Raw genomic sequence first — 23823 nt, 5'->3', positions numbered from 1 at the left:
GAAGGAGCCGCGCGGGAAGAGCGGCGCTTACTTTAGCCGCTTTGTGCCCTCGCCCAAATTAAGGGCGTTCATGGCATTAATGTCTCCAACCTCAAGGGCGGCCCCGAAGAAGCCGTCCGAGCCGTGTGGCCGGCCAAGATGGCGGAGGCGAGGAGCGGGGGATGGGCGTTTATGGCGGGAAAAACCGCCACGCCGGAGGAAGGACCGGGACATTCATCGGTCACGAAACTGTCACCCAACAAGGGCGAATCAGGCTGTAAGACCCCCGCATCCCCTCTAGAAGCGCTCAAGCGATCCGGGGAGCGACCCTTTGCGCCCTCGCCCTCCGACGCCATATGCCACGAGGAGAAGAATCGGGGAACCCCCTGCCCGCTATAAAAAGGTAAAAATTACCTGCTTGCTGCTCCGAGCTGTAACGAACTGGTGTCCCAGTGAGTAGCTGCAATGAACGTTTAAATAAAGGTCGAAATAAACGCCTTTAAGGACGTTTAAAATTTTTTTTTTTTTTTTTAAACGGAGCCAGCGGGAGGGGGGAGAAAAGGAGGGACCTGGCACCACCAGGTTTGCACTTGCTCAAAAGAGCCCTCAACCCCAGGCCTCAACAAAACCTAAGGATTAGGCTTGGAGGCCTAGCCAGAGCTGCTGCTGTGTGTGACCACCACCTGCTGAGATAGAGAACATACTGGGGAGTTTCCGGCAGCACATGACCACATATAGGGAGGCAAAAGTTTGCTCTCTATCTCCACCTGCTGGTAGATGGACACAACCCACCAGTCTATGGATTGATCAGCTTGATGATATGGAATGACAGTTTACACTATCCTACCAGCAGATGGAGGCAAAGGCCTGAGCTTTCCAGTGAAATCAATAGCATAATGAATGATGAAGCCTGGAACTTGCCAGTACATAAATAACAAAGCTAATACCCAAACAAACTTTAGAAGCACAACAAATATCTCTCAAAGGGAAACCTCCGCAAGAATATACGAAGTTACACTGGCCCAGATGACGGGAAGGGCACAGAAACAAAATCCTCCATATACCACTGACTTCCTAGGTGGGCCCTGGGTGGATCTAGCAGGATTTAAAGAAAGGAAATTATCAGGTAAGAACAAAAATTTCATCTTACTGCCCATACTACATCGGTCCAGACAAGCAGGATATACTCAAATCTCTACTCTTCAGGAAGGAAGATAAGGCTGACCCCAGACAACCTTACCAAAGGTGCTATTCTGCCTGGCTCAGACATCAATCCTGTAGTGCTTCATGACTGAATGTAATGATGACCAGTTACAGCTTTATAGGTTTCCTCTAGGGGGACCTCATGAACTTCTGCCCAGAAAGTTGCCCAAGTCTTTGTACGATGCACTCGCAGACTATTAGGAATCTCTCTCTGATTCAGGACATATGCTGATCTGATCATCTCCTTTATTCACCAAGCTAAGGAGGATTTTGATGCTGCCTCACTCCTGTGCAGTACTAAACAGGATGAAAAATTTATCAGACTTCTGGAAGGTGTTCATAGCTTCCAAATACTAAATTAGGGCCCTGCCAATTTCCAGCTTATGTAGAGTCCTAGCAACATCATCTCTCTTTTTGCTCAAAAAGACTAGTGGGGATACAGACTGATTTACCTAAAAAGGTGAGACAATCTTAGGTAAAAAAAAAAAAAAAAAGCCAGAACTGTAAACATAGTCATCAAATCTGCTGCAAATGACAGATATACATTTCTATACAAGAGCACTTGCAACGCCGAAAACATGTTTGGCTAAGCAAAAGGCCATCAGGAGGACCACCTTTAAGGTAGAATCTTTCAGGGTCATCCTTTTTAAAGGCTCAAAAGAAATTCAGGAATTCAGGACAAGGTTAAAGTCCCACTGCAGCACTATAAGCAGAATGTGAACAACTTGAAGGTCGGCGTCAACAGCAAAAAAAAAAAAAACGCCATCTTGTAAGAGTGGTGTACACTTGATCTTGGTTTTACAGAGCACTTGGTCCCCTGAAGAAGCTCCATTAGAGAGTGAAACAGGTGTATGAACTTGAAGCCAAGTGCTGGGTGTATGAACTTGAAGCTAAGTGCTGGTATTTATTAAGTTATGATGTGGATGTAAAGATGTTAAGTTAAGATGTGTACCTAAAAATGCAATTGATATTGAAGAAAAGAGAGGAATTATAATTAAAATAAATATAAAAATCTAAGAATTAAAAAATTAACAAAAAAGAACAATGTTAGGAACACAAGAGGTTTTTGACCAATGATATGATCTCAGTCCATAATGAACCAGCATTAAGTTTTCCTCCTTTCCAGCAATCAAGAGTTATTAGGATATTATTAGGTAAAGGGCGGCATAGACACACAATCACCAAGTCTTTTTTCAGCGTAACAGTGAGCTAAAGAACCTGAAGATGCCAACACCCCCCCCCCCCAAAAAAAAAACAACAGAAATAACGCATCAAGATATATCCAAGTGCTCCTCCATGAGATGCCCTTAATCCTCCCTCTAAAACAGGACTGCCACCTGCACCTTGAGTGAGCTGAGGGCCAAACGAGAATGCAAAAAGGGTAAATTGCATGCAACATCTACTATCCAGGTGGATAGCCCTCAGTCTGTACACCAGAACTCAAATAAACACCAGACCCGTACATATGCCACCAAAGTAAATGCCTTCCAGGCCTTTAAAAGGGTAACAATGACTGGAAGAGAAATAACCCTTGAGTCTCAACAGGATCATTTCAAGGGTCTGACCATGGCATTAGAGGACATTATGCAAACCACTCTCCCTTTCAGAAAGGGAAAGAACCTCATCAGGACTAGACAAATGGCCCTCACCTCCAACTGACTGAGGGGCCAATATACGTCCTGCTTCAACCACTGGTCCTGTATCACCTGCCCCTGACAATGGGCTCCCCATCTCAAAAGAAGTGTCAGTCATTATTATAGCTCCCTGAGGAGACTGAGGGTGAACTCCACCACACCAACTCCTATTTGGTGGAAGTCAGCAAAGAAGTTGAATATCACACTCCTGAGACTTGGGTAATCTTGACAAAGTTTAAGACAGACCTTAAGACTCTCCTCTTTAGAGACGTCTATGGGGAGACCCCCTAGTTCTCTTTTGCTGGCCATGGCTCCTTCCTTCGCTGGCCTCATGGGGGGGGAGGGGGATTGGGGATGCTCAGCTTCGCTATATCTTCCTACTCTCGTGCCTCCTCCTTTTCCTATCATTGCGTGAATTCCTTTTCTGATTTTTCTTCTTTTTCCTATGATATATTGTAAACCGCTCAGAAAGGTTGCTAATTAAGCTTAAACTTGGAAACAAAATTCACTGCAGCAGAAGCAAGCAAGCCCACTCCCAAGGAACCACTTACAACATTGCCACCATCATGCTTAAGAGCTGTAGATAATCCCAGGCATTCAGGGTCTGCTGACTGCAAAGGCTCCTTACCTGCCCCTTCAGCATCCTTTCAAAAGTCTGAAGAACCTTGCCAGCCTTAGTATTAAACCATGCCTCACATAATCCAGGGACTGAGCACAGGACATGTTGATTCTTGGGGTAGTTCACTACCCGGCTGAAACTCTCAAGAACATGGATCACCCTGAATGTGGCCACCCACAAACCCTCTGCCAAGCTGGACCAAATCAACCAATCATCCAAATACTTATGAACTCTGATACCTTCCCTAATGCAGGAAGGCTTCCACTAGCGGAGAATGTCCTTGGCACCACTGAAAAACTAAACAGAAATGCTTAGAATTGAAAATGTCTACCCAAGACACAAAAGTGAAGAAACCATTTGGCCACATTCCTGATTGTAATGTGAAAGTAAGCAACAGATCCAGGGAGGTGAGAAACTCTCCCATCTTGACTAATGGGATCACTGAACATACAGAGAAGCTTTGATGCCCTTCAGGTCCTGAATAGGACAGAATGTTCCCCCTTCTTGGAAACCAAGTAGGTGGAGTAGCACCCCCAACCCTCTAAGGGAACTGGTTCAATGGCCCCCAACTAGAAAAAGATGCTGAAGAATCTCACTACTGCTCTTCATTTGAGGCCTGTCTTGCAAGAAGACACCATAAAAAAAAATTGCCAATATGTTTTGCCATCTCCAGGGCATAATTCCACTAATAACCTCAAGAACCCAATGGCATGAAGTAATATGAGCCCACTCCTGGAAGAAGAGGCAGAGCTGACCTCCCACCTGTACTTCCACAGAGGTGGCTCACTGAGCCTTACCTGGGCCCTTTTCATGTATTGCTAATTTATATGTCGTGATATCCAAATGTTCTACATGGCTCACAATTAGACATACACAGATCCCACGAAAGGGCTACAAGACTAGTCTTAGGGCAATTTCTAGAGCCTGGCCTCCCCAGGACCTTGAGCAATTCTTCCAAACCTCCCCAAAGAGCAGTCAACCACGGAAGGGAAGGTTAGTCTAATGTTCCTTGCATGCACAGTCACCAGGTCAACTGTGGTGCTATAGTCATCTATGCTCCAGAATACCAAAGCCAGTACCCTCAAATTAATCCTAACCTAAGGTCATAGAGCACATACTACTACTTACTTCTATAGATCTACTAGACATACGCAGAACTGTGGGAATGATTAAAACAGACATGGGTACTGAACATGAACCAGGAAGGCTGCCCTGGACTCTGCCCTGGCAATTGCTGAAACAAGGCTCTAGCTACATCGACCCTGCACACGGCCACCCGGACTCCTAGTACTGAAGAGGAGCCATGTCATCATATCACACACCCTGGACAAACCCCCCCCCCCCCAAAAAAAAACCCAAAACAAAAGACAAAACAATCCTAAACAACCCCCCCCCCCCCCAGTTTAAAGCTTCCTGCAGAAGATGGTAAAGCTACCCCATAACTCTAGTCTCCTTTAAGGATAGATCTAGGGATTCCCACACTCCAACAAGTGGAGAGGACCTGGATGGTTTGCAGAGATCCTCCAAAATGGGGTCTACCTCCCCCCCCCCCCCCCAACCACTTCCTCTGGTACTGCCTCAGCTATGCACACAGAACAGAGTTCCCTTACTGGATCAGACTAAGGGTCCACCTAGCCTAGTATCCTGCTTTCAGAAAAAATATTTTCTTCAGTTTGTTTTATATTTAAATCTATTTATTAAATACCAGGATACAAAACCAAACAGGTGCAACTAAATCCATTCATACATTCCACTGAATACACTATAATATCTAACAAACAGCTACTACCCATAATGAAATTTCCATTCGATGGCAATTTGCAGATGTACTTAATATGTCCATATGCTAAATGCCATTAATTGTGGAATTCTACGATGGTTGTTATTGTGCACATTTTGTTAACATTTTCATTTAGAATCTAATCCCCCCTGAGAAAAACTTCCCTCCCCCTGTCCCACCCTACCCAAGTTAGCCTACAAAGTATATGGGGCTTTGGCTCTTATAGCTTCACATAATGAAAAACAGAAGGTTCTTAACCCACCCAACAGCAGTCTCGTCCCCCCCCCCCCCCCCAAAAAAAAAAAATCTTTCCCTAAAACCTTCCCGAATAAAGACCTAACTCATTCTACTAAGAGGCAACCATTTCCCCCCCCCCCCCCCCCCCCCCAAACTTATTCAAAACCAGAACACGTACACATGGAATCAGGCTTTAAATTTTCTACTTCATGCAGTGTCCCCTACTTTTTGTATTTTTTGAATAAGAGTAAACAATCGATTTGTGTCAACCTATTCCACTCATAGACCTTTAATCATTTCTCTCCTCAGAAATCTCTTCCCCAAGATGAAGAGCCCTAACCTCTTTAGCCTTTCCTCATATACGAGTTGTTCCATTCCCTTAATCATTTTAGTCGCCTTTCTTTGTATAGGTCCACTGTATCTTTTTTGAGATGCAGTGATCAGAATTGCACACAACTCTCAAGGTGTGGTCTCACCATGCCATGATACGTAGGAATTATGATATTCTTTTATTCTCTAATTTCTATTCCTTTCCTAATTCTTAACAATCTGTTTGCTTTTTTTGGCCACTGCTGCACACTGAACAGAAGATTTCTGTGTGGTCCTTGACACCTAAATCCTTTTCCTCCACAGTGACTCTTAATCGGAACCTAGAATCATGTAGCTATAATATGGGTTATTCTTCCCAATGTGCATCACTTTGCACTTGTCCACTTTAAATTTAATCTGCCATTTTGATGCCCAGAAGCCATCACCTGCAAGATCAGGGTGGAGAGCTCATCCTAAAAGAATAAGCTTTACTTTACTGTTACCATTGATTTGTAAATTTGGATTTGGAGTGGAGGAGTAGCCTAGTGGTTAGTGCAGTGGACTTTGATCCTGGGGAACTGAATTCGATTCCCACTGCAGCTCCTTGTGACTCTGGGCAAGTCACTTAACCCTCCATTGCCCCTGGTACAAATAAGTACCTGAATATACTATGTAAACCGCTTTGAATGTAGTTGCAAAAAAACCACAGAAAAGCGGTATATCAAGTCCCATTTCCCTTTCCCTAAATTATCTCTGATTCTTTCCATGCTTCATATGCAAAATGTATTACTTTGGCAAGACATAAAATTGTCATGCCAATAAAGTTATCTAATCTGAACAAGTGGACAATGGAGGAGTCTTCCTCTTCTTCAGGAAACAGCTCTCCCTGATCTGAGACTAGGCTACCCAATGGACTAGCCACTTTGATGTCCTTACCCACATCCCAGTCTTTTGCCATGGATGCAGCAGGAGTCCTAGCCTTCTTAAAACTGTCCCAGACTGCTGTCCAAGAGCAAGGCCCAGCCCCCCCCCCCCCCCCCCCCCCCCGACAGCCCTCTTATAAATGTCCTTCCCTGTGCTAGTTTAGGCCGGTCCATTGCCTTCTGCAAGCAGGCTGTGAGAGTCTACAGAAAACTGGAACGCCAGGATTGTGACAGACCCCTTGCAGAAGTCCCCTAGTCAGAAGCCAGAGTGGGATCATCTTGTTCATTAAACATGCGCTATGACACAAAAATCTCCCACCATGCAGAAACCACCTGGTTGGGAATTAAGAAGGTCATTGTTCCTGACAGCAGCTTCCCCACAAGAACCACCATGGCATTTGCCTGCTCTCCAACATCAGAAACATGCAGCTCACAAGGGAATTCTCTCTCTGTTGCCTCTGCTAATCTTAAGGTTTTCCCCGACAACAAGTTTCAGTTTCTCTTTCAATTATTTCTCTATTTTTTTTTGAAGACTTTAATGCTCCTGCAGAGGGAATTGACTGAAGGCATTAACAACTAGTAGAAGGGAAAAAAAAAAAAAAAAAAAAAAAAAGACGGCCCCACAAAGAAAAGGTACTCGCCAAGCCATGGACTGCAGGCTGGGGCTTGGAGCCCGAGCACACAAACTCCTCCTGCTCAGTCAAGGGGAAGATCTGCAGACTGATTCCCGAGAATTTCCCAAGGACTCAACCAAGGACTACAGGTTGCACACTGAGCTCCAAGGAGTTACACCCAGCATAGAAAGAAATCCTGCTACACTAGTCCATCTCATGGAGGCAGAGAAATACTGGCAAAGTCCAGGCTGCACCACTCTTTATAGAGACGATGTCGCTGGAAAGCTCAGATCTCTGCCTCCATCTGCTGCTAGGGTGGTGTAACCCCTCAATTTGGGCTGGACTAGCAAGATGGTGAGAAAATGTAAATAAACACAACAGGATCTCAGATATTGTAAAGATGGCTTAATATTACAGCCAAGTGTATGCTGGCTGGCTCCACGGAAAGAATCCCTCTGCTTTTATGCATGGGAGTAACAATCCTATGCAGACAATCATAATAAAATCAAGGTCTTTTGTTTTACACACATTTTTGATTCTATTACTGCTTTTCCAAAGCCTTTGAGGTATGTTAGAAATTCAAGTAAAGTAAGCATTTCCCAACACTTCTAAGTTGGTACCTGTAGCAATAGAGAGTGATTTGCCTAAGGAGAAGAATTTGAACCCTGATTTCCATGGTTCTGAGCCTGTTGCTCCTTCTCACTGAAAGCAGAAAGCGTGCCCATGTGAAGCCAGTACTTACAGAATTCCTTCTGCTGTGGTTAGCTGCTTCATGCCCTGGGACATGGCTACTGCAGTCCAGAGGATCTTCTCCCACTTCTTGAAAACAAAGTCCTATATACGACAGGCACTGCATGTCACTGCATCAGATTTCTTCAAGAAACACTTCTAGACTCTAGAAGAAAGCAAATTCAGGTCAGTAAGTCTCTATTGGCTAACAATGTCCTCATTATCTTGATGCACTTTGAGCAACAATTTGGATTACATTTTTTTTTCCATTAACAATATAGTTTTCTTTTTAATGGGGGGGGGGGGGTGTAGAAATAAAATGCCAGGGGGATTGTCATCTCTATTGTGTAGCACTTCAAGTGCTTAAAGCATTCTGAGAGATCATGACACGTCACAGATACAACATGTGAACACTTCGAAGAGATATGAACCTCAAACTTGGCGAGTATTGTGGCACTTTCACAGGACAGTTGGGTAACCCAGTTTCTGGTGGGAGACTTGACTAATCCTGAATTCTGACTTTAAATCCCATTGTATAAGAATGTAAAAAAGAAACGCCATACAGGGTCATACCAAAAGTCCATCAAGCCCAGTATCCCATTTCCAACACAGTGACCAATCCAGGTCACAAGTACCTGGCAAGATTATGGGGTTTTTAAGGTAAGGATACCAATCCACATCTCTCTGTTTCTCCCTGTTACTCTTTCCCGCCCCTCCCCCTCTTCCTACCTTTTCCTTGAGGCTGTCAGTAAAACGTTTTTCATGTTTCACTAAATGATTGTCTCTGGGAAAAAGGTGACTAAAGTAGCAGATCCAAAATGTTGAGAATGGCTGATTTTCCATGTCTTGGGTCCATAAGAAGTCTGCAAAAGTTACACATTTGAACTTCTGTAACTTTTTTATTTTTCACATTAAAGAGTGGAGGTATTACAAATTATGGGCTTCTTTTATAAAGTCGTGCTAGCAACTCCTGTGCAGTAAATGAGATGAAGCCCATTCAATGTACACGTTCCAATGTATTTTGTACACTGTTGGGATTTTCATTGTTCACCATCTGAACTTTGTCATTAAATTGTCACCTGACTCTTGGAAAAATCAAGGAGAAATTAGACCTTACCTACTAATTTGCTTTCCTTTAGTCCCTCCAGACCGGCCCAGTGATTGGCTGATGGGTTGTGTACGCCTTCCAGGAGGCGGAGACTGACATTTCTGACGCATCCGAGAGAGCCAATAAGAGCCCTTGCTAGGTAGAAAAATCCAGTAAACAGTACCATAGCAGAAGGAAAGAAAGCCATAACCTGTGCACCCAGGAACCTGAGCAGCAAAGGACACAAGGCCAATAACAAGCCTGTTTGACATGCAAAAGGTGCCGTACTTTCCCTAGGCGCCAAGGTACAGCATGAGAATGAATGAAAGCATGTAACAAAAATTTTTTTTAAGCAACCAAAAAACCATAAACTGACAACACAGCTCTCCTCAAAAGAACCAACAAACACACACCTACACACACACACATATATATATATATATATATATATACACACACACACAAATCGCTGAACGGGAGGGATCCAGGCCGGTCCAGAGGGATTAAAGCGGTGTTTCTCATTACTATACCTTCAGCTTGTCATATAAGTGAGATACAAGCTTTAGTTAATTATCCACCTTATACGCAAATTTTAAATAAAGTAATTTTGAGAATTCATCCAAAGTTCTTACCTAAGGTAGTTTCAGATTTTCACCTTAATCAACCTTTAATACTTCCTGTTTATTGCCCACCTCCACATCATTCATCTGAAGAATTGTTACACATTGCAAGCGTCTTCTACAAACCTATTTACAACGCACTTCGTATACAGAGAGACCATCTCAGCTGTTTCTTTCTATTCATCCGAATCATAAGAACTACCCTGTCTCTAAAAGGACTTTGTCCTCCTGGATTGCACTGCATTAACTTCTGTTATTATCAGACAAATATGTCACCAATACCACGAATTACTGCTCATCATCTACGTGCTATGGTGACCACTACAGCACACTTGCAGAGCATCTATTCAGGACATTTGTACTGCAGCCACTTGGTCCACGATACATATGTTTGCTAGACACTACTGTTTAGATCAACCTGGTTATTCTGATTCTGTTTTTGATTTTACATATTCAGTATTAAATTCTTCTTTATGATACTTCAAGTCACCACCTCCTCCTCTTTATATTTTTCGTTGTTCAATGTGTGTTTATACAAGCCTATTTTATTCTGCATTGCCATGAATATAACACTGAGAATTACTCTGTATTCACACTGTAGCAACTTATGGCTTGGGCATCACCAATTGTGTGGCAGAAAGATCAACCACTGTCCTAGGAGAAAATACAGTTGTTCTGTTCTCCATGGACAGTGGAATATTTCAGCCACACAATCCCGCCCTCCCTACCCTGAGTTGAAGCATGCTTGAGGATAGAACGTGCTAGGAGTGCTATTTATACTACCCCGCCTTAGGCGGGAATTCCCACACACGCATTTACAAGTATCTCTCGAGACTATTAGCTTGGAATCTCTTGCCAGTTTTGCACCGTCATCTGCTGACATCACCACTTGTGTGGTTGAACTATCCCATTGTCCATGGAGAACAACCACTACAGGTATGTAACTATATTTTGTCTGGTGATTTTATTTTTCTAATCATGTTGGTCCCTGGTTCTTCTTTCTTGTATCTCTCTTTCCTTCCCTCTTTCCATGCCCAGCAGCTCTTCTTCTTTCCTTTTTCTTCCCCCCTCCATGACCAGTATTTCCACTGATCTTCTTTTCCACCTACTCTCACTCCCCTGTGGTCAACATATTCCCTGATCTCACCTTCCTCCCCGCCCACCCCCCACCGATCCAGCATCTTCCCTGATCTTCACCAGAGGACTAAATTTAGGTCTAAGATAGACAAGCTATATATACCCTCACATTACAAGGGGTCTCCTTAGCATGAAAAACTATTAAACCTAAAATTCACTTCCTACATAATGGAGGAGCTGGCTCTTAAATGTTAACAGCTTAGGAAGGGCCACTATAAATCTGGCCCTGCTTGCCACGTGTTCATATCTCCCACTCCAACACTTTCCGCTTACTTCCTCCCAGCTTGGAGTAGCCCAATGGACTGGTCAGTGCAGCAGCTGGGGGAACCCTGCTCTTTGTGACTCTGGGCAAGTCACTTAGCCCTCCATTGTCCCAGGTACAAACTAAGTATCTGTATATAATATATGCAAACCGTTTCTATTGTAACCACAGAAAGGCAGTATATCAAATCCCGTCTCCTCCCACTCAGCCCTCCAATGTCTCAGCAGGGATTTTTTCTGCTCACCAGCCCAGCAGAAAATGAGAAAAAGAAAAGTTGCCAGGTAGTCGTGGAAAAACAAGTACATTTTCCCTAAATGATAAACGCAAATCAAACAATATCTGTTTTTTTTGTTACATTTGTACCCCGCGCTTTCCCACTCATGGCAGGCTCAATGCGGCTTACATATTGTATACAGGTACTTATTGTACCTGGGGCAACGGAGGGTTAAGTGACTTGCCCAGAGTCACAAGGAGCTGCCTGTGCCTGAAGTGGGAATCAAACTCAGTTCCTCAGTTCCCCAGGACCAAAGTCCACCACCCTAACCACTAAGCTCCAAAATATGCCCAATTTTTTTTTATATACTGAGAAGTTTAATCATACACTAAAACACTCACCCAGCTACTTCCCTTCCAACTACTGGGCATTAGAGGAAACCTAACCAGTGCTTACCCTGAACCTGTCCTGCACAGTGGCTCTGCACCGTTAGCACCTGGCATCCCAACTCACAGAAAAAAAAAGCGAAGTTGGCAACACTGCCTTAAGTGACTTGCCCAACATCATAAGGAGAGTGGACAGTGGGATTTGAACCCTGACTTTTCCACATGTTGCTGTAACCATGAGCCTACTCCTCCAGTCTGTATAAGGAGAGTCAAGGAATGATAGGAGGCCCTGCATATTATGATCAACTAAGGGAGTTCGACTGGTGCTGCAGGTTTCAGAGGACCTGACCCCTCGGGTAGTTGGGATGAGTGTGCGTGTGTCTCTCTAAACTATTCAAACTATTCCAGGCACCAACAGCAGGCTCAGCCCTAGCCCTCCCCCCACCCACCATCAGCTGCCATGGCAACCAAGGAAGCCCGGCTGGCAGCAGCTAACAGTCAAGTGAAGTTGGAAAAAAGAAAGCAGGTAACCGTCTTGGTATCTATTGCTTTTGGTAAAAGAAGCAATGGGCAGTCGAAAAGGAGGCCTTAGAAATAGTTCGTGAAGAAGCCGGGGTGGGGCCGTTTACTATACAAGCAAATAAGTAGGAATTTCTCTGTTAGGGGCCTGAGGTGTGGCTAAACGGCCCTGTCACGTCTTCTTTTTAATTTGGACAATCGGGAAAACCATACTTTCTTGTCCCTAACAAACTCACCCAGAGAGAGATTCTCTCATTCGCAATCGCAACCTGCTCGCAGGATGTTTGTGTTTCGTTTCGTGTTTCCGGGACGGGGATCCTCCTCCCCCTCATTCCTTCCTCCTCCTCCTCCTCCCCCCCCCCCCCCCCAAATCCCTCTCGCAGACAGACGGCCCTGACATGTTCCTGTGCCGGCTGCCGCCTGTTTCCGGGGGTGGGGGTGGAGGAGTCGGGTGAGTCGCATCGCAGCAGCAGCAACTACTACTATTTATCATTTCTATAAAGTTGCGAACCTCGATTATTTCCCGCTAGCGGGAAAAAGCTAAAAATAGAGTGCGAAATTAATGGGGGGAAAAAGGCCACCAAAAAGCTACCCACGAATAAAAACAAAACAACCGCGAGTTAAAAATTGGATTAAGGCCATCACAGCAAATGCACTTTTGGAGTAGTTACTGCCATCTCGCCCCTCCTAACAATAGAGTACGCTCAGGGTCCATGGCCTTTCCTTATATTATTTACCCCATCTCTGTTGCCCTTCTGAATCAACTAACCGGCCCTTTGGTTGTCCATCAAGAAGACTAAGAAGCCATAGTTGCACAAGGACTAAACACAACAGATCACGAGACGTCCCGTCCCAAGGTAGCAGACTTCAGGAAAAGGCGGTCACGAATCGATCCCTCCAAAACAGGATGTGATGAATGGAGAGAGACTAGGACACAGTCAGAACTCTATCTAACCACGCCCCTTGCACAACCCCCCATCCTCCTTTCTATTGGCTCAGGTTGCTTCAGCTCTGTCCTGGTTGGTGCCTTTTGCCGCTAATCTCCGCAAGTTCCGCCCTTTTAGTGTAGGTTATCATCAGTGTTCTCTTTAATCTCTTTACACTGTACCACCACCAAGCTGCTGTAATAATAAGTCGGTGGATACATATACGGGTTCTGGAGGTACAGTTGAAATACGGCTGGAGCTTGGTTAGAATTTCTGGGGATTGAGTTTGGAGGTGACATCCAGATCGGGAGAGATTTCATTTCAAACTGATGGAGGAGGAGTCGGACTGGGAAGTGGAAGAGCAATGATCTTCGTTTCTGAAGGTTTCTTTCTCCCGGCTCAACTAGTTAAACATTCCTACGTTACTCTTACTGCAAAAAAAAAAAAAAAAGGTTCGGATAGGTGGGGTTTTAGTTTTCCGTCAGGGCAGATAAACAAGGGTAGCCTGCAAACTGATCTATAAAGAGACCAGTTTAAAAGGCGTTCTATGCTTTCCCTTTCCAATGGGTTTGAAAAAAAGACTTTGCGAACACGGTCCAGGAATTTCTGAAGTTAATCATTTTTAAATGAGTTCTACCAAAACCCACAGTAACAAGACAGGGAGAAGGTGAGACGGACACTTAAGGGGGAGAAGTGCAATATTTCAGAGCTTACACTGCTGCGGTCATGGAGTTTGAGTCGCTGCCCTTACGAGCCCAGATCAGCTACTCCATCGGACATTTCTTGAACGACCTGTGTGCCTCCATCTGGTTCACTTATTTCTTGGTATATTACCACGCAGTGCTTGGCTTCAGCAGCACCTTCGCCGGTATTCTGCTGCTGGTGGGCCAGATTGCCGATGGCATCTGCACCCCACTGGTTGGCTACGAGTCCGACCACACTACTGCCTGCTCTTGCTACAGCCGAAGGAAATCCTGGCACTTGATTGGTATGTTTGTCGGGAACTGTTTTTAGTGTTTGTCCTTAACCGCGTGGCTACATTGTATAACTGGGAGTGTTTACTGGGCCAAAGGCAAGAAAAGAGCCATAGCGAGGGGGAATCATCATATGTGTGGTGGTGTTCTTTAAAAATGTGATTATAAAAAAATACTATACCATCACTTAGCATGATTTTGGAGGCATCTAATGTTCCAAAAAAGTCTTGATGTTTTTAATAAGCATACTTAAGATACTGATTGTGACGACATTGGAGAAAGTCTGGGATAACAGCACAGAGGATGCTCTGGTTAAAGTAAAAATGAAGAGGGAAAGCCATAAATGAATTGAGCTGATAGCCTTGTACTAATACAGACCTAGGGCAGAGACTGGTGAATGAGCCTTATGGTTATTTTGTGTCCTTGTTATGTTTCTGTCTCAGAGACACCTGGCAGCTATACCATCAACCACTTCTAGTAAACCAGGGGAGTAATGGGTGCACCAGAGAAACTGTTAGGCCTGCTTATGACATTAGCTGGCCCTTCACCAGTCAAGAATATATATATATATTTTTTTGTTACATTTGTACCCCGCACTTTCCCCACTCATGGCAGGCTCAATGCGGCTTACATGGGGCAATGGATGGTTAAGTGACTTGCCCAGAGTCACAAGGAGCTGCCTGTGCCTGAAGTGGGAATTGAACTCAGTTCCTCAGTTCCCCAGGACCAAAGTCCACCACCCTAACCACTAGGCCACTCCTGGTCTCTTAATTAAGAGTTTTTGAAAAAAAAAAATCATGAGAGGTTTCTTCTGTTGTAGCTTCCTCAGTGTCCTTCACATTGTGGAAATTATACTATACAGGGACAGACTCCGTTCCCTAAAGAGCCTTCTGGTCTACGTTGGGATTTAACTGGCCTTAAGAAGTAGCATAGTAGTTATAGACCAACAAACTGAGAACTAGGAAGACAAGGTTCAAATGCTATTGATGCTAGTTTTAATTTTGAACAAATCACTTAACCCTCCATTGCCTCATCTACACACTTAGGGGCCCTTTTACTAAAGTTTAATGTGCGTTAAGTGCCACGTGGCCCATTGGTATAAAATAGGATGCACAGCATTTACAGGCCAATGATCAAAGGTAAATGCAGGCGCTAGAGGACAGTAGCACCCACGTTTACTTGCGCCAAATGATCAGAGGGCTCTGGCGCGGCAAACAATGAGCATGCCAAGAAATACAGCAGAGCTCATTTTAAATTATATTTAAATGAGCTCTTTGGTATTCCGCTCACATGATCAGAGCACTGTGCTCTGATTGTACAGTGCTCCTACCGCCTTAACCTTATACCACCTTGGAGCCGGCATTATGGTTAAGGCTCCCATTTTCCTCCAGCCCCAGGGGTCTGGTGGACCCCTGAACCCACCACAAAGATCCTGTGGGACCCCCCTCAATAGCCACACCCTCATCTGGTAGTCTAGTGTCTTCCCCCCCCCCCCCCCCGGTACCTTAAGGCAGGAGGAAAGGGGATAATACTCCCCCTCCCGTTGCAAGCACTGCCTTCAAAATGTTGGTGTCCTGCCTGGTGCATCCTGGGAAGCAGTGTTTGGGGCTTCACTACCATATCAAGGAATTTCTCCTTATATGTGCTGAAGCCCCAACTAGTACATCCCCCTTATAGTAGTGAAGCCCCATCCAGGATGCACCGGGTAGGGCAGGGTGCTGCTATTTTGAAGGTGGTACTTGGAGGAGAAGGAGGGAGTGCTACCCCCTCCTCTTGCTTCAAGGTACGGGGGGGGGCGGGGGTTGGGGAGACACTAAACTACCAGGTGGGTGTGGGGGGGCAGCTATCGGGGATCCCACTGGACCACCAGGTGTTTTGGGGAAGCTTTAGTGTGTGGGGGGCTGGAGGTTCACCAGATCTCCAGCCCCTTGCGTTGATCTATTTGTTTGACAGGTCTGGACTTCTTTTTGACAGCCTGGACCTGTCAAACAATTTCTGTGGGAGGATTGTGTCATGGGCACATGCCCAAGCACAGTCCTCCCACAGAAGTACCCTGATGATCAGTGCTAATAGCACATAAATTTGCATGTTATTAGCTTTGATCATAGGGGCAGTATTTCCCTCTGCTGTTCTGGTGCTAATTTTACAGCGCTGTTCAGAACAGCACGGAGAAATTGATCATCATTCTGTTAGCGTGCTCTATGTTTTAGTAAAAGGGTCCCTTAGATTGTAACCCTCTAGGAACAGGGAAATACATTGAAGTATGGTAAGTATAGTTGCTGTCTTGTGTTTTCTAACTTCCTATCTTCCTAATGTGTGTTATCAGGTACCTTCTTTAGTTATGTTAATTGGAAAGGGCAAACTAGGCTGCCTCCTGTATGTAACTTGCCTGAAGCTACTACTTAAAAAAAATGTGAGCTAAATCCAAACAAATAATGTGTCTTGAGGACATTTGGGAGTTACATAGGGAAGATTTGAGCCTAGATCCACGGATTTTTGCAGGAATGTTCTTGTGTAGCCTGACCACATCAGGCTTGTTGTAGTTGGCAGCAGGGGAGTATAGATTGTAAATTATTGACACTTTTGACTGTTTGTGCAAGTTTACCAGCGTTCTGCTCTGTAGCACACACTTCTATGTCCAGCCAAAGTTTAATTTGGCTTCTAGTTTTCTTTCCCATTTAAGACTTAATATGAGAGAGGACTGCAGCTGGGGCATTTTATTTCATTATGGATAGATAGAAGGGGGTACAGTCAACTTATCAGATACTTCAAAGCTAATGTAAAGAGACTTAGATTTGGGGTTTCCAGTCATAATTCTGCTGGCTCTGTGATCGCTTGTAAAACAGGGCTCCTACTTTCTCCCATCACTCATACACACCACATACTTCTCACCACCATTACAAGAAAGCTGAACATAGTGATAAAAAACATCAGAACAGTATTGGTCATAGAAGTCTCTGTCCAAAGCGATAACTCAATGAGTCATGTGAAGAGAAAATCCTCAAGAAACAAGAAAATGTGAAAGAAAGATATGGAAACATTTTCCTATTGTTTTGGGTGCCTCAAGCTTGATTAAAATGAAATTTCAAGCACACCTGGATAGGTTACCTGTACCCAGTGTTGTGCAATATTGAGTTACTTGTAATTAGTTACCGTAGTTAATTAACTTTTTTGATTACTACAAGAAAGTAACTATTCACTATCCCAGTAACTGTAATTAATTACTTTTGAAGAGTAACTAGCACAACATGACGTGACCATGACATAGGATGTGGTTGGCATGAGTTGATCAAACCTCCCTAAAATAAGCATGAAGAGATGAAGTTATGTAATATTCACATTGGGGTTGTGTATAAGATGGATATTTTACCTCTTCACCTACCATAAGCCTTTTACCATAAGTATTATTGGATGTGGTATTGGTAAACGAAAAGCAATTAATTACTCTAAGCAGGTAACTGTAATCAATTACTTTCCTAAATGACTTAACATAATTACTGTAATTACTTTCAACTGAGAAGTAACTAGTAATTGTAATTACTTGTGAAGAATAACTAGCACAATCCTGCCTATACCTGTTATATCTTATGATCTCCAGAAGAAGGCGCTCTTTAACCTGATGCAGTTACTACAGCAAGCATCAGCAGTAAGTTTGAGAGACTGGGATCATATGCCATGTACCCTGTGACTTAGGAGTGAAGTTTGTTACTGTCATGGTACGTACAAAACTGACCAATTTGGAGACACTGCCCACTAATATAATTGAGGGACCCATATGTTCAGTCAATATCTGATGATGATCCTTTTTTAAAAAACATTATTCAACTATTACTTATATGTAAAATTTTGCCTAGGTATTTGCTGCTTCTGTTTCTGTTGCAATTGGCACAAAGGTGAAAAAGTTATTTTCTTGCATCTGTAGCAAGTTTGACTACTACCTGACAGCTACAGAAGGAGAGAGACTGACCGTTGCCTCCTATAGTGTCTTTGCAGTAAGAAAGAGTGTGAAACCAAAATAACTTGCATACTGAGGCAGGAGCAAAGGAATGACCTTGCAGGCCTAATTTTATTTTTTAAGGGGATCCTTGCCACTGGAGGGGAGGGGGAGGTTAGGCTAGGCCAAGAGAGATAGCATCTTATAAAGAGAGAGAGAGAAAGTCGATGAATGATTAGTGATAATGTTTTTTTTGGCTGACTCCCTGTCCAGATTTTGATTTCAGATTGAGACAATTTTTTTTTTTAACATTTTACCAGGCCACATCTCCTTGTCTAATGTCAGATGTTGTGTTGTCCACTTGCTTTGGTGTGGAAAGAGCCGTAAGGGACTTCCCCTCCTTATTCTCCTCAATTTTGAGCATGAGGCTTCATAGTAAAAGGGGAATTTCACACTAAGTTCCTTCGAAACCCTTAATGGTCCCAGCTGTGTTTATTCTAGAGGAAATGAAACCAGGAACAGAATGAAATGATCAGCTGTCTTAATCATCTGGAACAAGTTTCCCTTCTCTAGAACTGCAAACAGCATGTTATTGGTCAGGCCTGACTGAGCATTATCCAGAAACGTACAGCAGCATTTGAGAGCTGAGGCATCAGTGGATGGTCTCAAAAGATCATGTGCAGCATCTCTCTGAATATTTCTTCTGTCAAGGTCCAGCAGCTTGCAGTGAACCCTCTTTTCTGCAGGAGCTATACCAGGACTCCCTAGAGCAGTGATGGCGAACCTATGGCACGCGTGCCAGAGAGGGCACGCAGAGCCCTCTCTGTTGGCACGCGCACCAGTCGTCGCCTCAGCCAGTTCCAGCCCTCCGTCCCTCCCACCTACCCGGCATCAGGCATTCCTCCCTCCTTCCCACCTGGCACCAGCCCGCCCGGCCTCCATCCCTCCCTCCGAGCACAAAATTTAAAAGTCTTCCCTTGTTGGGGTTAAGGCGGCGTCAGCAGTAGCAGTGAAAAGCGTGCTGCTGGCTCGGTGCGCCTCCTTCAAACTTCCGTCTTTCAAGCTCTAGTCCCGCCCTAACAGGAAATGAGGGCGGGACCAGAGCTTGAGAGACGGAAGGCTGAAGGAGGCGCGCTGAGCCAGCAGCACGCTTTTCGCTGCTACTGCTGACGCCGCCTTAACCCCGACAAGGGAAGACTTTTAAATTTCTTGCTTGGCGGGAGGGATGGAGGCTGGGCGGGCTGGTGCCGGAAGGGAGGAATGCCTGGTGCCGGGTGGGTGGGAGGCCTGGTGCCTGGTGCTGGGTGGGAGGCCTGGTGCTGGGTGGGTGGCCTGGTGCTGGGTAGGAGTGCTGGGTGGGTGGGAGGCCTGGTGCTGGGTTGCCTGGTGCTGGGTGGGTGGCAGGCCTGGTGCTGGGAGGGAGGGTGGCCTGGTGCTGGGTGGGTGGGAGGCCTGGTGCCCGCTGCTGGGTGGGAGGGAGGGAGGCAGACCTGGTGCTTGGTGGGAGGCCTGGTGCTGGGTGGCAGGCCTGGTGGTGGGAGGGAGGGAGGCCTGGTGCTGGGTGGGTGGCCTGCGGCTGGGAGGGAGGGTGGGCAGGGGGGAGAGGAGGGTGGCTGGACATGGGTGGATGGAGGGGAGGGCAGGGAGGAGAAAAACTGCACATGGATGGAGGGCAAGAAAGGAAGAAAGTAAAGAAATAAATGGAAAGGAAGCCTGGAAACGGAGTTAAGAGAACAGGACCAATATGGATAGAAAAACAAAATCACCTGACAACAAAGGTAGAAAAAAATCATTTTATTTTTATTTTAGTGTTTGGAATTGTCTAATTTACATCTGCTGTCTTATTTTGCACTGGGTATACTGGCTGTAACACCCTGATGGCGAACCTATGACACGCGTGTCAGTACTGACATGCGTAGCCATTTTCGATGACATGTGGCTGCATACAGAGAAGCAGGGTCGTTCCTTGCTGACACCCGGGCGGATCGCCGATGCGCCCCCCCCCCCAAGGTGCAGCGCGACCTCCCCCCCCCCCCCCCGGCGAAATCACCCCCCCCCCCCCCCCCCGGTGCATGTTTACCCGTGTGCGCTCCTATTGGCTCCCTCAGAGTCCTCCGCTCGTTCCCTCCCTGCTGCTCCCTCTGCCCCGGCTCCTGCACGGCCGTTTGACCTCACTTCCGGCCGGCGGAGCAGAGAGCAGCGGAATGCCGTGGGGGACGCATCTCTGAGGGCCCTGTGATCGCCATTACCAGCAACCACATAACCACAGCAACCATCATCCAATCTACTGTTCTGGAGTGTCGTGGATTTCTAATTGACCATCATTACTGAGATAGGTGAGGGGGAGGCTGGGAGAGGCAAGGGCATGTGCTATGGGTGCCGTTTCCCGCCATTAGAAATAGCGGCAGCCATCTTAATTTACATAAGGTGGTCAGTTAGGCTAGTTAACCCCTAATTGCCTGCAGGGCTAACAGGCTATCTATAATTCTATCTTCTGTCACTGCCCCCCTGATGGAGAACCCAAAAAATAAAAAACCAAGGTTAAGTAAAGGAAGTGGTAGTAGCAGTAGCCGACCCTTTCAAGAGACATGGACCGAGATGTATGGCATTATAGAAAAAAATGGCAGATCATTTTGCGTTCTATGTACTGAAACAGTAGTAAGCAGAACGTGGAATATAAATAGACATTTTGAAACTAATCATTCCCAGCTCTTGAAAAAAAGTGAGGATGAAAGGAAGGAATACATTTCCAGGCAGCTACACTTTTATAAGAGCCAATCTAATTCCATCCTTACATTTGTAAAAGGTTCTACAAATTTAACATCTGCAAGTTTGAGCATTGCTCACTCCATAGCTCAGCATGGTAAAGCACTCAGGGAGGATTTATTAAAGAAACTCTCCTAAGATGTGCACCAGTTCTATTTCACGATATGCAGAATAAAGATGCAATTATTAAGAGAATATCTGAGTTAGCAGGAAATTTGGAGTGCCTGGATCTGATTACCAGACACTTTTAGCACCCTGAAAAATATAGCAATGGCTTTACTCACAATTTTTCCCTCTACGTACTTTTGTGAAACCTTATTCTCAGCGTTAAATAATATCAAAACCAACAAAAGAAACAGATTGAAAGATGAAGTTAGTAGCGCTTGCTTGGGCTTGAAGTGTACAAAATACCAACCTTCAATTGAAGATTTAGCCAATGAAATTCAGCAACAAAAAAGTCACTAATAGGCAGATTAGTTAAAGAATTCCCCCTCCCCCTCACTTATCTTAGTTCACGGCACCCCACACAAGTTAAATAATACCAAGACCAACAAAAGAAACCGATTGACAGACAAAGAAGTCACTAAGCAGGTAAGTTAAATAATTAGTTTTTGGTTTATTAAATACAGTTATATATTACAATTATATATTTTTGTTATTTAAACTATAAGTATCGTGAAATTATGGTTTTTTTTCTCAAAGTGACACACCACCTGAGTTATGCTCGGTTTTTTGGCGAATTTTGACACACCAAGCTCAAAAGGTTGCCCATCACTGCTGTAACAGCTTACAGAAATGATTTATAATGAAAACAATCATGTTATTTTTTTCTCCTATACTAGTATAATATTTTCAATGATGTCTGTTTATATGCACCATGGCTGGTGTAAGGGGTGTGGCTATCATAGGGGTGGAGTCATGTGGTGACCCTGCCCATAATGAGTTAAATTGCCCTGTTGGCACTTTGTGATAAATAAGTAGATTTTGGGTTGCTGTTTGGGCACTCGGTCTCTGAAAGGTTCGCCATCACTGCCCTAGAGGCTCCTGTAGATCTGTGGTAGTTGATGGAAGGTCATATCTGCACAAATAGCAACAATAACTAGCATTCCCTCTCATCTTTCCTTCTGTGCACTCCTTCAGAAGTTAAGTCATGAGTGAAGTACTAAATATCTGTAGTTCTCTCTCTCTCTCTTTTTTTCTTTTTTTTTTCCTTTAGGGACTATCAGTGTGGTGATCTCATTCCCATTCATCTTTAACTCCTGCCTGGGCTGCACAGAGGCCACTCCTGAGTGGGTGGGATTGATCTACTTCATCCCTTTCATTGTCCTCTTCCAGTTTGGCTGGGCAGCCACTCAGATCTCGCACTTATCCCTCATCCCTGAGCTGGTGAGAAATGAACATGAGAAGGTGCAGCTCACAGCCTTCAGGTAAGATGATTGCTGCCTGCCTTTCTAACCTGAAATCCTCTCATGGAAAGGAGGAGTAGCCTAATGGTTAGAGCAGCAGGCTAAGAACCAGGGAAGCCAGGTTCAAATCCCACTGCAGCTCCTTGTGACCTTGGGTAAGTCGCTTAACTTTCCCTTGACTCAGGTACAAACTTAGATTGTAAGACCTCTGGTGCCTGGAAAATACCTGCAGTATCAGAATGTACCTCACCTTGAACTACAGAGAAAGGTTTGAGCTAAATCTAAATTCCTCACATACTAGGATGGACAGCATGCTGGATAGTAAAATATATGCTCTGCCTCCCTAACCTCTTGAGGACTTAGGGACTGGAAGGAAGGTCATAGTGAGCTATTCAAGAAAGATGAGTCAAACCATGTTGCTTTAAAATGGAATGAGTCAATAATATGCAGAGATTGTGATCTTCATAGAATATTGATGCAACTTAAACAGCCAGAGAGCTTCTCTGAGTGTATGGTATATAGTTCTATGGTGTTGCATGGCTTCTGAAAATTGTAATTTTTGCTTCCTGAACAAGCAAGTTAAAGCATCACCTGGAGGGAGAGAACTATGTATGATGGATGCCCTGATATAGTTGTTTTTTGCTTACAAGCAGAATAAGTGCAGCAGCGGACAAGTGTTCAGCATAGAAAGCTCTTTGATTCCCTGGCTACAGGGCTATTTTGGGCTGCTGAATATTAAGGGGCCTTGCCTTTCCTTTTCAGTAGAGTAGAAACAGAAAAGCCATTCCTGTGAAGGTCTAACATTACACCTTGAGGAGGTGGTAGCAGGGTGACTTTTCTCTAAGCTTGGTCAGGTTTATCTTGCCTTGTAGGACCATCTGCTGTTCAGTTACTATGTATTCAGCTCTCCTCAGAAGGAAGAAGATCTTTGCAGGCTTATCTTGCTGGAGCAGACATAGATCTGTTGCCTACAATCAACCACCAATCAGAGGCTTGTGCAAACTTAAACTTTCAGTCTTGTGACTTATTTTAAGTATAAGTGTCGTCAGCATTACCATACTTTCAGAGGCATGTAAATGTGTGTGTGTTTGGTAGTGGTTATACCTCAAAGATTGTATCTACCAATCCGTGGGGCAATATGGGACTCTCCTGCCTTCCATTTGCTTCACCATCTCTCATAAGAATAGCCATAGTGAGTCAAATCATTGGTCCATCTAGCCCAGTATCCTGCTTCTAACAGAATTAGTAGCAACATTCCATGCTACCAATTCCGGGGCAAGCAGTGTCTTCCCCTATGTGGACTTTTCATCAGGAACTTGTCTAAGCCTTTTTAAAACCCAGGCACGCTAACCACTGTTACCACATCCTCTGGCAGCAAGTTCCAGAACTTAACTATTCTTTGAGTGAAAAAAATATTTCCTCCTATTTTGTTTTAAAAGTGTTTCCATGTAATTTCATTGAGTGCCCCCTAATCTTTGTACTTTTTGAATGAGTCATATCCCCCCTCAGCTGTCTCTTTTCCAAGCTGAAGAGCTCTAACCTCTTTAGCCTTTTCTCATATGAGA

General features: G+C 44.6%; 2 protein-coding genes across 6 annotated transcripts in view; one reads left to right on the top strand and one right to left on the bottom strand.

Moving 5' to 3' along the window:
• Window positions 1–13123, bottom strand: part of HMG20B (high mobility group 20B) — a 45513-nt gene extending 32390 nt beyond the window's left edge. The window contains exons 1-2 of one of the 5 annotated variants that reach the window (XM_030220084.1): window positions 13022–13123; window positions 8041–8193 (exon numbers count right to left, since the gene is read on the bottom strand). In XM_030220084.1, coding sequence (XP_030075944.1) covers window positions 8041–8084 — 44 coding nt within the window. In that variant the 5' untranslated portion in view covers window positions 8085–8193; window positions 13022–13123. Of the gene's footprint in view, window positions 1–8040; window positions 8194–9144; window positions 9177–12488; window positions 12567–12989 lie in introns of those variants that run through there. The other 4 variants (XM_030220088.1, XM_030220083.1, XM_030220085.1 and 1 more) reach the window with 4 other exon arrangements.
• Window positions 13124–13259: 136 nt separating this feature from the next.
• MFSD12 (major facilitator superfamily domain containing 12) overlaps window positions 13260–23823 on the top strand; it is a 53898-nt gene continuing 43334 nt past the window's right edge. Inside the window, exons 1-2 of the mRNA XM_030220082.1 lie at window positions 13260–14166; window positions 22069–22279. Of these exons, the coding sequence (XP_030075942.1) occupies window positions 13905–14166; window positions 22069–22279 (473 nt within the window). The 5' untranslated portion in view covers window positions 13260–13904. The remainder of the gene's footprint in view (window positions 14167–22068; window positions 22280–23823) is intronic.

The sequence above is a fragment of the Microcaecilia unicolor genome, chromosome 11 (assembly GCF_901765095.1).
Source record: "Microcaecilia unicolor chromosome 11, aMicUni1.1, whole genome shotgun sequence".
NCBI lineage: Eukaryota > Metazoa > Chordata > Amphibia > Gymnophiona > Siphonopidae > Microcaecilia > Microcaecilia unicolor.
The sequence above is the reverse complement of the archived record's forward strand: the minus strand, read 5'-3'. Positions and strand labels throughout refer to the sequence as shown.